The sequence below is a fragment of the Silene latifolia genome, chromosome 3 (assembly GCF_048544455.1).
Source record: "Silene latifolia isolate original U9 population chromosome 3, ASM4854445v1, whole genome shotgun sequence".
NCBI classification, from domain to species: domain Eukaryota; kingdom Viridiplantae; phylum Streptophyta; class Magnoliopsida; order Caryophyllales; family Caryophyllaceae; genus Silene; species Silene latifolia.
The window spans coordinates 146,474,908-146,492,894 of record NC_133528.1 but is presented as its reverse complement, the minus strand read 5'-3'; the positions used below and the strand labels follow the sequence as shown (position 1 = coordinate 146,492,894).

At 44.9% G+C, this 17,987-nt stretch overlaps 1 protein-coding gene across 1 annotated transcript; it reads right to left on the bottom strand.

The window, feature by feature from the left end:
* Positions 1 to 1,935: 1,935 nt before the first annotated feature.
* On the bottom strand, positions 1,936 to 17,446 carry LOC141646426 (uncharacterized). The gene is made up of 4 exons (XM_074454321.1): positions 17,090 to 17,446; positions 16,351 to 16,409; positions 2,928 to 3,378; positions 1,936 to 2,373 (listed from the first exon to the last, which is right to left on the bottom strand). Exons 1-4 carry the CDS (start codon positions 17,361 to 17,363, stop codon positions 2,027 to 2,029), a joined length of 1,131 nt encoding a protein of 376 aa, XP_074310422.1. The 5' UTR covers positions 17,364 to 17,446; the 3' UTR covers positions 1,936 to 2,026.
* Positions 17,447 to 17,987: the final 541 nt, after the last annotated feature.

Genomic DNA, 17,987 nt, shown 5'->3' with positions numbered 1-17,987 from the left:
AGAATACACCGAGTTTCCTTAAATAAACGGGTCCCATTTATGGTATTAACTAGTATAAATATGTTAATTATTTAACATACATAAATATAATATAAGTATATGTTATATTTTGGAAACTATTAAAAGGTAAGTAAATCAATTCAGATTTCCAAAAAATATAATATTCCATAATTCCTTAGATTTGTAATTTAATTAGTAAATAATAATGATTGCTCTTAAATAATATTCTAATTTAATATTTCAGATTTATTTAAATATATATAACTCTAATATAACTAGATAATCAACAATTATGATAGTAACCTTCCAGGTGAGTAGTAAAAGCAACAATAATATATAGCAACGAGAGTAGTGAAATTTACAATAATAAATGCGGGAGTACTGATAGAAAAAATAATGACGGCGGGAGAAGTGAACGTAATAGTAGTCACAACACATGTAACGAAAGTAACAGTAGGAACAACGGAAAGAGTATGAAAAATTAACTAACAATTTGATTTTAATAAAATATTAATTTATTTAAATATACGAGCTTGACAAAACTAGGGTTAACCGTAAAAATAGCAGGAATAGTAAAACAAACAACAGTAACCGAAGAAGTAGTGAACGTAATAGTATTAACATGGGATGTAATGAAAGTAATAATATTAACAGCGGGAGAGGTGAACGTGTCTTATAATTTGTTGATTAATTTTACCTCTCATCATAATTTTAATATATAAATTGTAAATGTATGTGTTAACCAAATTTAGAGAAATCATATTTTATAGAAAATAAAATTTAAATGTTAAATAAAGGTAGCCCGGGCGTAATCGGGCACCAAACCTAGTTAGTCTTAAAGTTAATCTAGCTTGTATTTTCAAAATTAATTCTAAAACTGTAACTTACTTTATTCGGTCTTTATTACTCGAAACTCTAGCTCATAGTATTCATCTTCATACCGTGTCATTAGTCATCACCTCGTTTATACGGAGTACAACTATACAAGTCATCAAGGAGTCTAAAGTCTAAACCAAGATTCCACCTAGCACAAAAATAGTAGGTCATTCACCCCAAACCCCCTTTCTCGTAAATATTATAGCTGTTATATTATTTCGTTCTGTAAATATGTTTAGCAAAAGTATTGTATAAATAGTCTGATGTACATACATTGTAATTAGCAGCTGAATGAAATAGCAACTGAATGAAATACAATTACATACATCTTCCCTTATCAACGTTTATTACCCAACCCGATCCTCATTTAATGTCGTGCCTAGGCTATTGGCACTCAGCCCGACCCGCCTCTTGGCCCAGCCCTTGTCCAGCACACAGCTTTAAGTGTCTAACTTTTGCATAGGACCGACCCATTGCACACCCTGACCCTGCGACTAATTATTGAACTAATTATTGTTGTCATCTGTATTTTTGCATTTGTGAGCTAGTTTTTGAGTTGATTATCAAGATATATACTCATATTTTGCTAAACTGAATAAGAATCAATATCGCCCTAACTACGGTACAGTCGGTAATGACGTTTGTCCTCCAAGGTCACACAACACCTTTTTAAGTTGTGTACTCAACCACGAAAGGTCAGAACTTGCTAAAATAACTAAGAACGTCCATTGTTGAAGTATATTACGTAAAAGAAAAGCGGGATTTTGAGATGATGATAAGATTATAGAGGGGGAGAGTATTGCATAATAAAGAAATTGTATTATTGATAGTTGTCATTGATAATGGTAGAATGAACGTGTTTATAATACCTTACAGGAAAATCTAAGCATTACCAAAACCCTAGATACAACCTGTCACTACTAAATCCTAGATTCCCTTACAGATTATTCCTCAACAATCCGCCACGGTCCTTTTATAGTACACAAGGGAGAGACAAGAAGTTAAAAGTCAACCACAATATCAATTGCAAACATTTGAGGACTGAAAAAATGGTTGGAAAAATACAATATTTCATTTAAAAATGTGAAAATAAAGCAAACGTAAATTACTGACTAAGACGGGGAAGTAATAATCGATACATGTAAATTAATTAGTCTTGAAAAATTAAGTTTACTAATTCTTTAACTCCTAAAGCAGCCAAAGATACAACAAACGTAGCTGGATGTGCTCCCATAAGTAAAGGCAATACAATCTTAAGAAAAATTTCGAGCATTTTTAAAGAGTTGCTGCCAATATTATCCTTGAACTTAGAAGAACTAATTTGGGGAATACTGAGATTATTCAATGCCAAAGTTGATGACGATGACAACGATGATGATGCACCTTTGTTGTTTTTAGATGAACATAGCATGGCCATGTCCATTAGACAATGTACATGAAATGTATATCCCTTGTGATTTGATACATATGACCATCCTGGTATATCCTTGCTAGAACCTGTATTTTATTACAGTAACATCATTAAACAATTTACATTATTAAGACGGACACATTCGTCCTCAACTCAAAACGGTCAAACAGATGGATGAGACAAAAATAAAATGCCTAACAATTAATAAAAAGTTTGTCTCATTTATCTAAATGTGATACAATTTAATCCGTTTTGTGTTTAAAACAGATATGTCCGTCAAAACTGGTTATTATTATTATACGTAACTTGAGCTTTATTTAACACAAGAAATATAAAATAATGATGAATATATATGTTCAATTTCGACAATCCCAAATTCACATTTATGACGGCACTATCCGTCTTAATTTTAAGACGGGTCGAATATATACCAAATTACCCCACTGGTTGCCTAGAAAATGCTAAAAAATTTGTCTTTATTACCACCATGTGATAGTATTTGACCCGTCTTAAGCTTAAGACGAATAGTAGTATAGTACCCGTTTTAAGCAAGACTGACTTAATATCCACTTGTCATTCAATAAGACAATAACTTTATCTAAGTAAACAAATGACCGGAAAGGAAGGAGAATAAACTAACCTTCGAGTTTTTTCCTTTGGCATCTTAAACATTTAGAAGATCCTTTCTTCTCAAGCCTAAAAATAACATCTTCAATCCGTATTTCATTCTTCAACTTCGTACAAGAAGGGTGAAAATCAGTATTAATTTCCTTACAATGGTACACAAACCCCTTAACCGTCATTCCACAAGCATTGCAACTTCTACAATAGTCACCATGACGGCAATTTGCGGCACCACACCTAAGCGGTCGTTCAAGGAATTGACATTTTTGCCCTTGGAATTTTATACTGGCCCTAGCAGAAATGCAGTCTACGTGAAGATTGTATTTGCATGGCGCGCATGCATATCTTTCTCCTACGCAACGTATTTTACATCCGTCGCATTTGAACGGGTATCGTCGATTTTCTTTCTCAAGGATGTGTTGAGGGTGGCTTGGGTGTGTCTTTGAAGTGATCTTTGTTGTTGGTACCTTCATATAAATATGACAAAAATTCCGTCAAAAAAGTAAATAAATATTACGATAATTAATTTTTCAAATACCACCAATGGTTAGATAGCAAGTGAATTATACATCTGATGTAGTACATCAGATTGGTATAGTTTTTGAGTTTTAATTTAAAAATTTTGAGTTTTATTATAAAGTTTTTGAGTTTATTTACTTAAACATTAATATCAAAATGTTACATTATAACTCAAAAAAATTACATATATATAGAAACTCAGAAACATTTTATTTTTGACATCATTAAACTATTGTAATTTATAAACTTTATAGAACTAAAAAAAAATACACAAAAACACAAAAGGTCCTTAATTGTGAGGTAGTACATCTGATGTACAATCATTTTTCTCGTTATATAAGATTGTAGGAATATATGACGGTCTTATTACTCTTATATATCATGAGACATGTCCAGTTACAAAAACTCGATATAAGAAAGTTAGTAATAATTGGATTTTACATTTTATCTAATTTAAGATTCTACTATGAAAACTGAGAAATCTAAATAAGTCGGCTATCATCACATATAACAAATTATCATGATGAAAGTTAAAACTGTGTAAATACAAATATAATATAAGTTCTAATTGAATTGATTTGGTCTTAATAAAAGAGTTCAAAAAGTCAAACTTCAACCACAAGTCAACAAGCTATACTGTAATTTGTACTCCCTTCGTTCCGGTCAATTGTTGTCCTTTGGTTTTGGCACTGTTCTGGGTGTAATTCCAGAGCAAGTATTGTTACCACCCGTGGCTTGTAGAATGACGTCTTTGCTTGAATCCTCCTTGCGGTCTCCTGAAACGATGAACAAACTGAGGGCTCGGCTTTGGCCGAGCGTACTCACTCCGACGCTCAAGTCAGTAAACTTAGAGAGGTAAGTTGTTGCTTGGCCTAAGTATATGTATTGTAGAGAGATAAGGAAGATATTACCAGGTGAATAGTGATTCTTAGGTTAATTTTTGGATCCTTTCCTCAATGAAGGTTGAGGAGTATTTATAGACTTTCACCTTTTGTCACGTAGTGGCCAAGTGGCCAAGTGGCTAGCAGGTGGAAAGACCGTTCTACCCTCGGCCGATGGACCCATGACAGGCCGGCCGAGGGTCTTGGATATGAGTACGCGGATATGTGCCCCGGCCGCCGCCTGCAAAGCCGACACCAGTGACAGGTAGATGGGTTGCATCGGCTAGACTGCTAAGTCGTTGACTTTTTGTGGATATCTTTGACCTTGCTCAATGTGTTGACTTGGTCAGCGGTGCAGAATATGCCCCATCAATTTGCCCCCAGCGTAGTCTATGCCGTGGTATGGGCTCCGATGTATGTTGATCGTATATTCTGCGCAAGTAATTTCTGAAACTTTTTCTGTATCGGCTTCTTCTACTTCGGCCTGGTTCTGCTTAGGCCGTACCATATCCCCCCTCCACATGGATGTGTAAAGGGCATCCGATGTGGAAAAGAAAGTGACGCTGGCCGAGACCAGGGTTGGGAGTGCCGGTTGTTTTTGATTGCCCTTTGGCCGGCGCTTTCTAACTTGGTTGATCATGTGGCCGGCGGAGAGCAGATACTTAAGAATTTGTTGAGGAAGATGAATAGGCAGAGATATGAAGGGGCGTGTTGAATACGCTTGATCACTGTTGCATTGATTGACGTTCGACTGTTGCAACGATTGACATTCCGTGGTTGCATGTCCGACACGTGTCTGTTCGCTGATTGGCTGACGCTTCATGGGCTGTTCCCTGATTGGTCCTTCTTCATGGACTTTTCCCTATAAATAGGGCAGTTGTTCCGTGAATTTGGCTACCAATTTCATTTTCTCAAAATTTTCTCCGAAATTTTCATCTCTCTAAACTTTCAAGGGCTTCTTTGTCTTCTAATTTTCAGAGTTGTTACTCCGGCGAGTGTTTTTCTTCAAGGTAAACAAACAAATTTTCTCACTTCTTATTTTGTTACGTAATCATTGCTATCATGTCTTCTGCTGACGCCGGGACTAGCACTTCTGCGCCGGGGGGTTCCCCGTCGCGTCTTGACGAGGAGGGGGTACTAGATGTCATCCCGATAAGATCTGGGGGTCCTAGGTCTCCTTCTCCCGTAGTCGATCCACCAATTTTGGAGGAATGAGAGGATGAGGATGAAGATGCTGATGATGATGAGAGGACTCCTTCTGATGGTGAGAGGCCGCTTATCCCGGATCATGGCGAGGCCTGCAGGACTGGTCTTGACCGTGTCTGGACCAATAAATTCGCCAGCTGTTCCGGTGCGACTCTTTTCGGAGGCCATTTCTCCTTCGGTGAGGGGTACAAAATTGTTATCCCTGAAGAGGGTCAGGCGGTCTGTTGCCCTCCCCCGGGTCACGTCGGCGTATATATCAGGCACATGGAGTATGAGCTCCGGTTTCTTTTGAATAGACACGTCATGGCCATCATCAAAGCTATGAACGTCGCTGTGGCTCAACTGCACCCGTTGGCCATGAGGACGATAGTTGGCTTTGTGTGGCTCTGTCTCTTTAGGGGGGAGGTCCCAACAGTTAACTTATTCCGCCGCCTTCATCATCTTCGGCCGTCAATCGCCGGTAAAGTTGGGTGGTACAGCGTGCAGACGGAGCCAGGCTATGTCTCCGTGTCCAAGCTTACTTCTTGCAAGGACTGGCAACGGCGATGGGTGTACGTCCAAGTGCCGGAGGACTACCCATTGCCTCGGTCCTTCCAGAGCCCTGTTTACTTGCGGTGTGAGAACCGGGAAGAATATGAGAAATGTATTTCCCGGGGTAAGGTTAAGATGGACGCTTCGATGGTCCCTCTTACTGCGGAGGAGAAACGGGCGATGCAGCTGTTTGATGCTGAGAAGGGATGGCTGCCCCCGACTCAGATTATCCTTCAGGATGAGCTGCTTTGCCGCGTCGGCCTCATACCGGCCCTCAATCAGGGTGAGTGGGGTCGGTGTGAGGCCCATCTTTGCCTGTTGTATTCCTGTTTTAGAGCTTTGTTTTACTTCCTTTATGTAACTCTTGTTTGATTTCTTGCAGACCGGTTTGGCCAGGATCTGTCTGAGAGGACCTTAAAGAGGTTAGGGCTTGATAAGGACGGGAAGGTTGTTCAACGGCATCCTACGGCTGACGCGCGTGATCGCAGACTGGCTCCCAACGAACTGATGGACAAGCAGCTGAAGGCATTGGATCCGGAGGCGGCCCATGCACGGGTTCTCGGAGGCGTGCCGAAGAGAACAAAGAAGGCAAATATCCAAATTGGCGGCGGCGTCAGTGCCAACCCCCTCTTCGACCCCAGTGGTCCAGAAGGATCATGTGGAGGTCATCGATATCACTGAGGGGTGGGTAACGTTGGCTAGGGCCTTTCTTCTCTTGAAGAAGAGAAAAGAGCCACCGTCTGCTTCCACCGTTCTTGGGAGAAGATCGCCCAACCGGCCCTCGGACTAAGAGGGTCCGGGGCCGGTACGGATCTAACTTGCGGTTCAGACTTAGCTAGTTCGTTGGACATTCCCGATGACCGACTCTCTGATGTGTCGATGCATGTTGACGTGGATGCTCTGTGTAAATTTTTTGTAGATCCGCCGTCGGCAGCTGCCGTTCTCACTGAGCGGCAGTTCGAGAAGCAGCCTGAGAAGACGGGTGATAGAAATGTCACCGTTGACTCCCCGGTTCAGAAGATTCTTTCCACCGAGCTCGTGGCGGAGGGTGAGAGAATATATAAGAGGCTGGCGAAGTGGACCCGTCTAGCCGGCTCCCACATCATGGAGCAGGAAAAGGCCGTGGCCCAAGCTGGGCCGCTGATCGCAAAGCTTAAGCTTGATCTCTCCGCTGCAAAGGGGGAGGCCGGGAAGGCTAAGCTGGATCTCCTTGCTGCCAAGAAGCGTGTGGAGGAAGCTGAGAAGCTGCTGGTGGCCGAGAGGGCCAAAGTTGAGGATGCTGATGCTGCCACCGCCAAGTTGATGGAGGAGCGGGACAGGTATAAGGGCGCTTATGACGCCGTGGTTGCCAAGAGGGAAGAGTGGAAGGGTCTGTACGATGCCCAGTCGGAGGCGCACAGGGCTATCCTTGCTCAAAAGGAGAAGGATATTGAGATGCTTCAAACTGAGCTTCTCCCTAAGATGTGCGCCGAATTCCGAGACCAGGCCGAGGAAGCGGCCAGGGAGGCAATCAAGAAGCTCTTCCCCGACGGATTCTTCCCATGGGATAAATTCGACAATCTTCTGGACGAGATGGCCGAGGCTGCGGAAACAGCGGATGCAGAGAAGGCGGAGGCGGCGAAGGTGGCTCAGATAGCTGAGGCCAAGGCGGCCTATGATGCGAAGGTGAAGGAGGCTGAGAGGCCAAAGGTGCTTGAAAATGTCGAGCCTCCTCCTAAGCCGGCCACCGAAGATGCTGCTGCTACCGATGGAGGGCAACAACAGCATAGGGAGACGGGCGGTCGTCACCAGACTCACCCGGCATCTCGGATAGCTTTAGCTGTTCGGGGGCCAACTATTGAGCCTTTCCTCCCTGCCATCTTTTGGCGCTTCAAGTGACATGTTTGTAATCTTTTGCTTTTCTTTTGTTTTGTTAGTAAAACTCTTGGTAGGTTGTGTTTAGGCTTATCCCTATGGGGACGGCCGTCGTCTGTACTCTCCTTGTAATTGTTTTCAATAAAGTTCGTCTTATTGGCCTTTGGCTTGGCCGGGGCTTCGATCACAATCCTTCACTTGTCTTCTTGCGTTATTAATTGAGTGCCTTCGTTTTTACCTTCGGTATGACCGAGGCAGTTTGAATGCATATCTCAACTGTGTTTAACGTCTTTAGCGTATCGACCGACGTATCCCCGTCGCTCTCGGCTTTGGCCGAGGTAATCGGGGTTGCGGCTCGACGGCGTTCGTAACTGTGTAGGCATATTGATCGCTAGATTTGCGTCTCAATTGCACTGAGTGTACGTTTATTCTAGCGTATCGGTCGATGTGTCCCCGTCGCTCTCGGCTTTGGCCGAGGTAATCGGGGTTACGGCTCGATAGCGTTCGTAACTGTATAGGCATATTGATCGCTAGATTTGCGTCTCAACTGCACTGAGTATACGTTTCTTCTAGCGTATCGACCGACGTATCCCCGTCGCTCTCGGCTTTGGCCGAGGTAATCGGGGTTGCGGCTCGACAGCGTTCGTAACTGTGTAGGCATATTGATCGCTAGATTTGCGTCTCAACTGCACTGAGTATACGTTTCTTCTAGCGTATCGACCGACGTATCCCCGTCGCTCTCGGCTTTGGCCGAGGTAATCGGGTTGCGGCTCGACAATGTTAAATAATCGTGTAGGCATATTGATCGCTAGATTTGCGTCTCAACTGCACTGAGTATACGTTTCTTCTTGCGTCTCAACCACGGAGGGGATAAACACTTTGATGGAAAACTTGGATGTTTCTTCATTAGATATAAACACGCGCCGGGGTGCCGACAATGGTTTTGGACACCTCCGCCGCTTATACAAAGTACTTTCTTAGGATGTCAGTGTTCCAGTGGCTCATCAAGGGTACGCCCCCCATGTCTGTCAGCCGGTATGTACCCGGCCTCATCTCTTCAACTACTTTGTAGGGTCCCTCCCAGTTGGCCGTTAATTTACCATGAATATTTCCTTTGTTGGTGGCGGCCGACTTTCTTAGGACTAGATCTCCTATTTTTAAGTCCCTTTTGTGGACCCTTCGGTTGTAGGCTCTTCTCATCCGGTTTTGGTATACTGCCAAGTTGAGGCGTGCCGTATCTCGGCTTTCTTCGACCAGGTCTAGGGAGGCTTTCAGGCCTTCCTCATTTTCAACTGGGTTAAAAGTAGCCGTTCTGAATGTTGGCACCGTCGCTTCAATTGGTAGGACTGCTTCGGACCCGTAGACTAAGTGGAAGGGGGTGTATCCCGTTGCTTCTTTCTCCGTGGTCCGAAGGGACCACCGGACGCTGGGCAGCTCATCGGCCCATCTTCCCTTAAGGTATTCAACTGTCTTTTTCAAACCGTTGATGATTGTTTTATTTGCTGCCTCCGCCTGCCCGTTGCTCTGTGGGTGGCAGACGGAGGAGTATGCAAACTTGATGCCAAGCTCTTCTAACCAGTTCATTATTAGGTCACTCTAAAACTCTCGGCCGTGGTCGAATACCATGACTTGGGGTAACCCAAAACGAGTTATAACATTTTCCCAGATTACCTTTCTGACGGCCGCTGTGGTTTTCGCCGGTACTGCTACAGCTTCAACCCATTTGGTGAAGTAATCAACGGCGACGATCAAGAACTTCCTTCCTCCGGAGGCCGTTGGAAATGGCCCTAGCATATCCATCCCCCACTGTGCGAAAGGGAGGGGATTAAGCACCGGTTGTAGGTCCCGGGAAGGAGCGTGTATCACCGGAGCATGCATTTGACAGTTCGTGCACTTCTTGGTTTTAGCCTTGGAATCCGCAAGCATGGTGGGCCGTAGTAGCCGGCTCGGAGAGCTTTGTGGGCGAGCGTTCTTGCCCCCATGTGATGACCACGAGATGCCTTCGTGAATTTCTGTCAAAATTAGCTCTGCATCGGCTGGGCCGACGCATTTCAAGAGTGGTCTTATTACGGACCTTCTGTATAATTCTCCTTCAAACAACAAGTACCTGGCGGCGATCCTCTTTATCTTGGCTGAGAGATTGCGGTCCTCCGGCAACTCATTTGCAAGTTTGTACTTCATTATGGGAATCATCCACGTTGTCACGGCCTCGATGTTGCCCACCGTGCAGAGTGCGTCAGTGATGCTTTTAGCAGTCCTGATATCCACTAGCACGGTTCGGATGATATTCTTGATGGTTGAACTGGCAAGTTTTGAGAGAGCGTCGGCCCGGTTGTTCTCGGACACGGGATGCACTCAATTTTGAAGAACTTTAATTTTGCTGTGTCTGTTTTCACCCTTTCCAGGTATCTTACCATTCCGTCGTCTCGAGCCTCATACTCTCTTCTGATTTGGTTAGTTACCAAGAGAGAGTCTGTCTTCAACACAATATGCTCGCCCGGCGCTCTTGCCACCGACTCGACTCTGTTATCACCGCCTCGTATTCAGATTCGTTGTTTGAGGCCGGGAAGGTAAATTTCAAGGCGTACTCAAACTCGTCCCCGTTTGGGCTGATGATAAGGATGCCGGCGCCCGAGCTGTTTGTTGTGGAGGACCCGTCGGTGAATACTTCCCATACACCGGGATGTACTTCTTCTTGATATGTGCATTCGGCCGGGAAAGTCTGCAAGTGCCTGCCCCTTTATCGAGGGCCTCGGCTTGTATTGAATGCCGAAGCCGGATAGTTCTACCGCCCATTTGATAAGCCTACCAGATTGTTCGAATTTTTCTAATGCCTTCTCCAATGGTTGGTCGGTTAAGACCGTCACGGGATGTGCGTCGAAGTAAGGTTTCGATTTCCTTGCGGCTATGACGACAAAGAAAGGCCGCTTTCTCAATCGCGGGTAATTTCTTTCGGCGGGTAGTAATGTATGGTGATAAAGTAGATTGGGTGTTCTTTGCTTGTCTTCTTCTCTCGACGATCACGACATCGACCGTGGCCGAGGTAATCGCTATGTATAGATATAGCGTCTCCCCAAAGATTGGCCTAGACGGGGTTGGCGGTGTCGAAAAGTGAGCTTTCGATTGCACGAAAGTCGTGCTCTGTTCCTCCCCAGTGAAATCTTTATTCCCCTTCAATACTTTGAAGAAAGGGCTGCTCTTGTCGGCGGACCGAGAGATGAAGCGGGCTAGGGCCGCCATCCTCCCGGTCAGTATCATGACCTCTTTTCGATTTCTCGGCTCCGGCAGGTCTAAGATTACTCGGACTTTGTCTGGATTGGCATCAATTCCTCTGGCGCTGACAAGTACGCCGAGGAATTTACCTGCCCGGACACCGAAGTTGCATTTCATTGGGTTGAGCTTCATCTTGTATTTCCTTAGTGAACAAAATGTCTCGTGTAAATCGGCCAAGTGCTCGCTGTCAGACTTGCTTTTTACGATAACATCGTCGACGTAAGCCTCAATGTTTCGTCCTTTTTTATTTTGGAACACTTCGTCCACCAGTCTTGTGTACGTTGCACCGGCGTTCTTCAAACCAAACGGCATCATTTTGTACATGTATGTGCCGTTAGCAGTGATAAATGTGCATTTAGGCATGTCTTCCTCGGCCATGAATACCTGGTGATACCCCGAGAAGGCGTCCAGCAGGCTCAACATAGTGTAGCCTGCCGTGGCATCAATTAAACTATCTATCCGAGGCAAGGGATAACAATCTTTGGGGCATGCTTTATTAAGGTTGGTAAAGTCTACACACATTCTCCATGCCCCCGATGACTTCCTCACCATTACAACATTGGCTAACCACTCAGGATAAGTACAAGGCATGATGAAGCCCGCCGCTAGTAATTTATCTACTTCGGCTTTGATGGCCTCATCCTTCTCGGAGGAGTTCCTCATTCTCTCGCTTGACGGGCGAGCGGTGGAGAGTACGTTCAGCTTGTGAACAATCACCTCCCGGCTCACGCCTGGCATCTCGGCCGCTGAGTAGGCGAAAACATCTTTATTCTTCCTCAGCAGGTCCAGGAGGTCGGCTCTGAATTTTGGTTCCAGGTTGACACCGACAGTTACGGTGCGGCCCGAGTCAATCTCTACCTCCTCGGTCTCTGCTCCTTCGACCATGCCGATGGTTCGGTCGTTTCCGGACCTGGGGATGTACTGTATCTGGAAGGATTTTAATTTTGCAGCGCCAGCTCTCACCCTCTCTAGATACTTTATCGTCCCATAGTCCCGAGCCTCGTACTCTCCTCTGATCTGGCTGGTCACTAAGGGTGAGTCTGTTTTCACCATGACATGCTCCGCCCCGGCGGCTTTAGCTAGCTCAACTCCGGTTATCACCGCCTCGTACTTGGATTCATTGTTTGGGGCCAATGAGGTAAGCTTCAAGGCGTGCTCAAACACGTCTCCGTTTGGGCTGATAATAATGATGCCGGCCTTCGAGCTATTCGTCGTGGAAGGGCCGTTAGTGTAAACCTCCCATACGCCGGGATCCTCCTCGTTCTTCGAGACGAGCTTATGCGCTTCCCCCCGGTCCGAGACATACATCAATGTGAGGGCCCGGATGGACATCACAGCGTTGGCTTCGCTCAGAGTGACCCGGCCTATGAGAACGTTGTAGGCAGACGAGCCGTCAATAACCACGAACTCGGACATAACATTCTTGGCCGCACTTCCCTCGCCGAACATTACTGGCAGCTTGATTGATCCCAGGGGTACCAGGCCGGCCCCAGAAAAACTGTACAACGGTTTGGTGTAGGGGCTCAAGTCTTCAACCTTCAGACCGAGGCTGAGGAAGCATTCTCTGTACATAATGTTTGTGTAGGCGCCCGTGTCAATCAGGCATCTCTTCACCAAGTGGTTGGCTACGTCCAGGTGGACCACAAGGGGGTCGCTGTGAGGAGCGATGACTCCCTCGTAGTCTTTCTTCCCAATGGTCATATCGGGGATGTTGGAAGCGGGGGTTGCTGTGTTGGGCACAAAGTTGATGGCCTGATATAGTTCATTCAGGTGCCGTTTGTGCCCATGAGCGGACCCACCGTTCTCGTTGTCCCTGATGACGACATTGACTACTCCTACCCGTTCAAAAACGGATTTCTTATTTGACCCGTCGGCATCTGTTTTTGGCCCCCGGCTACGTATTTGCCGAGACTCCCCGCTCGGATCAGATCTTCAATGGCATTTTTCAAATGCCGGTCGTTTGTTAAGTGGCGCGTGTGGCCGTGGTACTCACAGTACTGGCTCGTGTCACCGTCACTCCTCGCCCTAGGGGGCCTTTCCCACTTTTGACCTTCGTTTTTGCTCAGGGCGAAGACCTCGGCGGCAGGTACGACCAGGGGGGTGTGATTATTGTACTGCTTTCGGTAGTACGGTGCCGAACTCCCCCCGGCGCCCGCCGAGTTCTGTTTCCTGGCAGACTGGTCAGACCGTGACCTATTATTGTCACGGCGTTTTTCATCCGGGTTGTCCTCCCGGCGGCTCTTCTTTTCTGAGTGTTCGGCCTCGCTGGGGCCTACCCAGGTGTTGTGGTAGTCCTCCACCTTAATGGCTTGATCAGCCAACTTTCTGGCGGCGTCCAAGGTCAGGCCGCCGCACTTGATGAGCTCGTTTTTTAAGGCTCCCCTTGGGAGGCCTTTCATTAGTGCGAAGGCTGCCAATTCGGGATTAATCTCCCAAATCTGTTGAACCTTGGCGTCGAACCTCTTCACATAGCTTCGCAGAGACTCGCCGCCCTCCTGTCTGATAGTCAGAAGATCCGATGTCTCTACGGCCTTCCTCTTATTGCAAGAGTACTGGGCTAAGAAGGCGTCCCTTAGATCGGCGTAACAGTATACCGAGTCATCGGGCAGCCCCTTGTACCAACTTTGAGCCATCCCATGCAAGGTCGTTGGGAAGATTCGGCACCAGACCTCGTCGGGTTGCTCCCACACCGACATGTACGACTCGAAGGTTTCGGCGTGGTTGGTGGGGTCGCTATCCTCTTTGTATGTGAGCGCCGACAACTTCAGCTTGGTTGGCACGGTGATTTTAAGGACATAGGCACTGAGGGGCTGTCTGACCACATGTCGAACGACACGCGGCGATCGGCTCCTCGTATTCCTAGTCCGGTTTCTCTCCTCATAGCGAGAAGGACTTCTCCTCCGACTCTGGTGAGTCGGGCTTCTTCTCCAACTCTGGCGAGTTGGGCTTCTTTCGCTCCTCCGGGTGTGCCTCGTTTGTCTTGCGGCGACGCGGTCCTCTCACGAGTGCGAGAAGGACTTAGGTCTACCACGACCACTTTGGGCTCCTCCGGTGTCTTGACAGGGTCAGCTTCTCCTAATGCTCCGTTCAAGTTTCTTGGAGTCACATTTCGGGCCTTGGTCTCCTGGACGGTTTCCGCCGCTCTTGTCGGCGTGACAGTGTGAGCCGGCGTACTCCCAATTAGGTCCAGGAGCATCTTCAGTTTTGCTACATCAACCACATGTCCCATGATGGTGACCTGGACGGCGGGCAGCGGTGTATCTGGCATATTTGGCATCCCGAGTTCCGGTTGAAATACTCCGCCGGTGGAGGGCTGCGCAACTCCAGAATTTTGGAAGGTATCATCTTGGTAGAATTCGGTTTCGTCAGTAACGAATACCTCTTGTTGTTTCGACATCTTCTTAGTTTTTTGGGGTGGTTTTTTTTTTTTTTTTGTTTATATTTTTTGTTTGGGAATAAATGTGACTAGCTTCTAGTGTCTTTCCCCACAGACGGCGCCAATTGTTCCGGGTGTAATTCCAGAGCAAGTATTGTTACCACCCGTGGCTTGTAGAATGACGTCTTTGCTTGAATCCTCCTTGCGGTCTCCTGAAACGATGAATAAACTGAGGGCTCGGCTTTGGCCGAGCGTACTCACTCCGACGCTCAAGTCAGTAAACTTAGAGAGGTAAGTTGTTGCTTGGCCTAAGTATATGTATTGTAGAGAGATAAGGAAGATATTACCAGGTGAATAGTGATTCTTAGGTTAATTTTTGGATCTTTTCCTCAATGAAGGTTGAGGAGTATTTATAGACTTTCACCTTTTGTCACGTAGTGGCCAAGTGGCTAGCAGGTGGAAAGACCGTTCTACCTAGACCTGGCAAAACGGGTCAACGGGTCGGGTTCGGGTCGGGCCAATTCAGGTCGGGTCCATTCGGGTTTCTCGTTGAGTTCGGGTTAATTCGGGTCGGGACGGGTCTTTTCGGGTTTCGGGTCTATTTCGGGTTTGTTGTCGGGTCTGTTTCGGGTCAAGCGGGTCGGGTCATTTTGGGTCGGGTCATTTTCGGGTCAATGAATAATAGAAAAATAGTCATTTCAAGTCTTTTCGGTTCAATTAGAGTTATATTTTGTCGGGTCATTTTCGGATTTAGTGGTTCTGGATCGGGTCATTTTCGGGTCGGGCCAGTACGGGTCAAGGAAGCTCGGGTCATGTTCGAGTCGGGTCGGGTCAATTCGGGTTTTCGGGTCACATTCGGGTGATGTAGTTCGGGTCACTTCGGGTCTCGGGTCAGCTTTTTCGGGTCGGGTCAATCGGGTCGGGTTGCTTTTGCCAGGTCTAGTTCTACCCTCGCCCGATGGACCCATGGCAGGCCGGCCGAGGGTCTTGGATATGAGTACGCGGATATGTGCCCCTACCGCCGGTTGCCGAGGCGACACCTAGGTGACAGGCCGATGGGTTGCATCGGCTAGACTGTCTAAGTCGTTGACTTTGCTGTGGATATCTTTGACCTTGCTCAATGTGTTGACTTGGTCAGCGGTGCAGAATATGCCCCATCAGGCACAAAGACTAAGGAAAGAGGAAATGGTCAATAAATAAATGACAAGTGAAACAAATTAAATGAGAATGATCAAATTACTCATCAAGACAAATTGAATGAGAATGATCAAATTACTTTAAAATAGAAATGACAACAAATAACTGAGACACCCAAAAATAAAAAAAGACAACAAATAACCGGAACAAAGGACTTATAATTGTATAGAGTGATACCATGAGTCGAGTCTATTGAAGGTCAAATGAAAGGCGTCATTCATGTCGTTTGACTTTATCAACCAAATATTTCACAAATTATGACAAGCGTATTGCTTGTCAAGATGATAAAATACTTTTCCGTGTTGATTATTTATTTCTTTTACAAAGTAATAAAATTTCTTACAAATTTTTTGAAAAATAAATAAATAATTAGGACGAAAGAAGTATACACTACTACTCGAATTTCCAATCACCAAGTTTATACTCATGAAAATCTCAACTACATCAAGTTTTGAATTACGACTTGCATTGGTCTTTTTCACCCCTTGTTGGGGGTTTGGGCTCGGGAATAAAGTCGAACTAAATTATTCTTACGAAATGAAATTAATTTAAGCATTTAACGTTTAATTTTTGAAGTAAGCACTAATGTAAATTCTTTGTACCTTATCTTTTGCCTTAGACGAAGCAGGATCTACAATTGATTTACCCATGCGTGATTTATCTGCAAGAAAAGAAAGGCATAAATTCACACATTTTACTATCTGAGGACAAGATAATTATTTTGTTTAAGACAACTTCTGTGAAATTAATACTCCCTCTGTCCCGGTCATTTGTTGTCATTTTTCATTTTAGGGTGTCTCATTCATTTGTTGTCCTTTCTATTTTAAGAATGAACTTGATGAACAATTTGATCATTCTCATTCAATTTGTTCCACTTGTCATTTAGTTATTGGCTCTCTCCTCTTTTCTTTGTTTTTGTGCCAAAACCAAAGAATAACAATTGACCGGGACAGAGGGAGTATTTAATATTTATTAGTGTTACATTACGGGTAAGTTGTTACAATATTGTCACAAATTTTCGTTCAAGATGCGTTGATCACAAGCTTGTGTGATGTCTCAAAACCGATTTAAATAATCATAAAAAAAGCGAGTTGGTTGTTAGATATATATAAACAATATTTTTTCGTCATAAGCCAGAATAATTGTATTATTATATGCATTGTATCACATTCACATGTTAAAAACATCCAGAATATTCATTTTTCATATTACTCGTTTTACTAATTCCGTTTTCATACATTTGATTTAAATATTCTGAACATGTATTGATCAAACGTATGAAAATGAGATGAAAATAAGTAAATAACAAGTACGGAGTACATATTACTCGTAAATCCTAACCTTCGACTTTAGTGGCAGAGGAACGAGAGGATTTCGGGGCCCCATCAGCGGGTTTAGGGGTCCCACTTCCAGCAGGTTTTGGAGTCCGATTAGAGTTGTTGGAGCTGCCATCAGAGGTATTTGTACTCTTACGCGAATCACTTGGACTTGGATTCGAGGGTTTGGGGGTCCGAGTAGAGGGTTTCGGTTTAGGAACCTCAGGTTTCGAGCTCCGAGTAGACGTAGTAGCTTTGCTGTTGTTTTTAGTAGTTGTCGTCGTCTTCGTCGTCGACATATTTGATTTAGTTTAATCACGAACTACTGTATATATGAAACTATGAACTGAGTATAAAGTAATAATGATCTGAAAATTTTCGAGTGTATTTATTGACAACAAGCTAAGTTGTTACGTAGAAGTGAGCTCCACCATTGTATAGTTGTATAGTTGTATGTAGGGGTGCTAACGAGCCGAGCCGAACCCGAGCTTGGCCTTGCTCGGCTTGTGCTCAAGAACTCAAACTCGAGCTCGAGCCGATCTCGAGCTTGAAAAAAATGTGCTCGTTATAAAGCTTGCGAGCTTTAACGCGAGCTCTAGCCAAACTCGAGCCCAAATCGAGCCTATATAAAACTGTTTATTTTTTTATTTTTTTCTTTCGATATTTTCAATAACAAGGCTCAAGGGTTATAAGTAAAAATATTTGGCAAATCAGCGTGACATTTGATATGTGTGATACAAAAATATAATTATGATAAAATATTTTTATAAAGTATCAGTAATATCTTATGTAATCAAACAAATTCGAGCCTTCATGAGCTTTTCGAGTCGAGCCAACCTTTGCTCGGCTTGACTCGTTAAGCTCTCGAGCCGAGTCCGAGCCCGAGCCGAGCTCGTACGAGCCGAGCTTTGACCGAGCTTTGA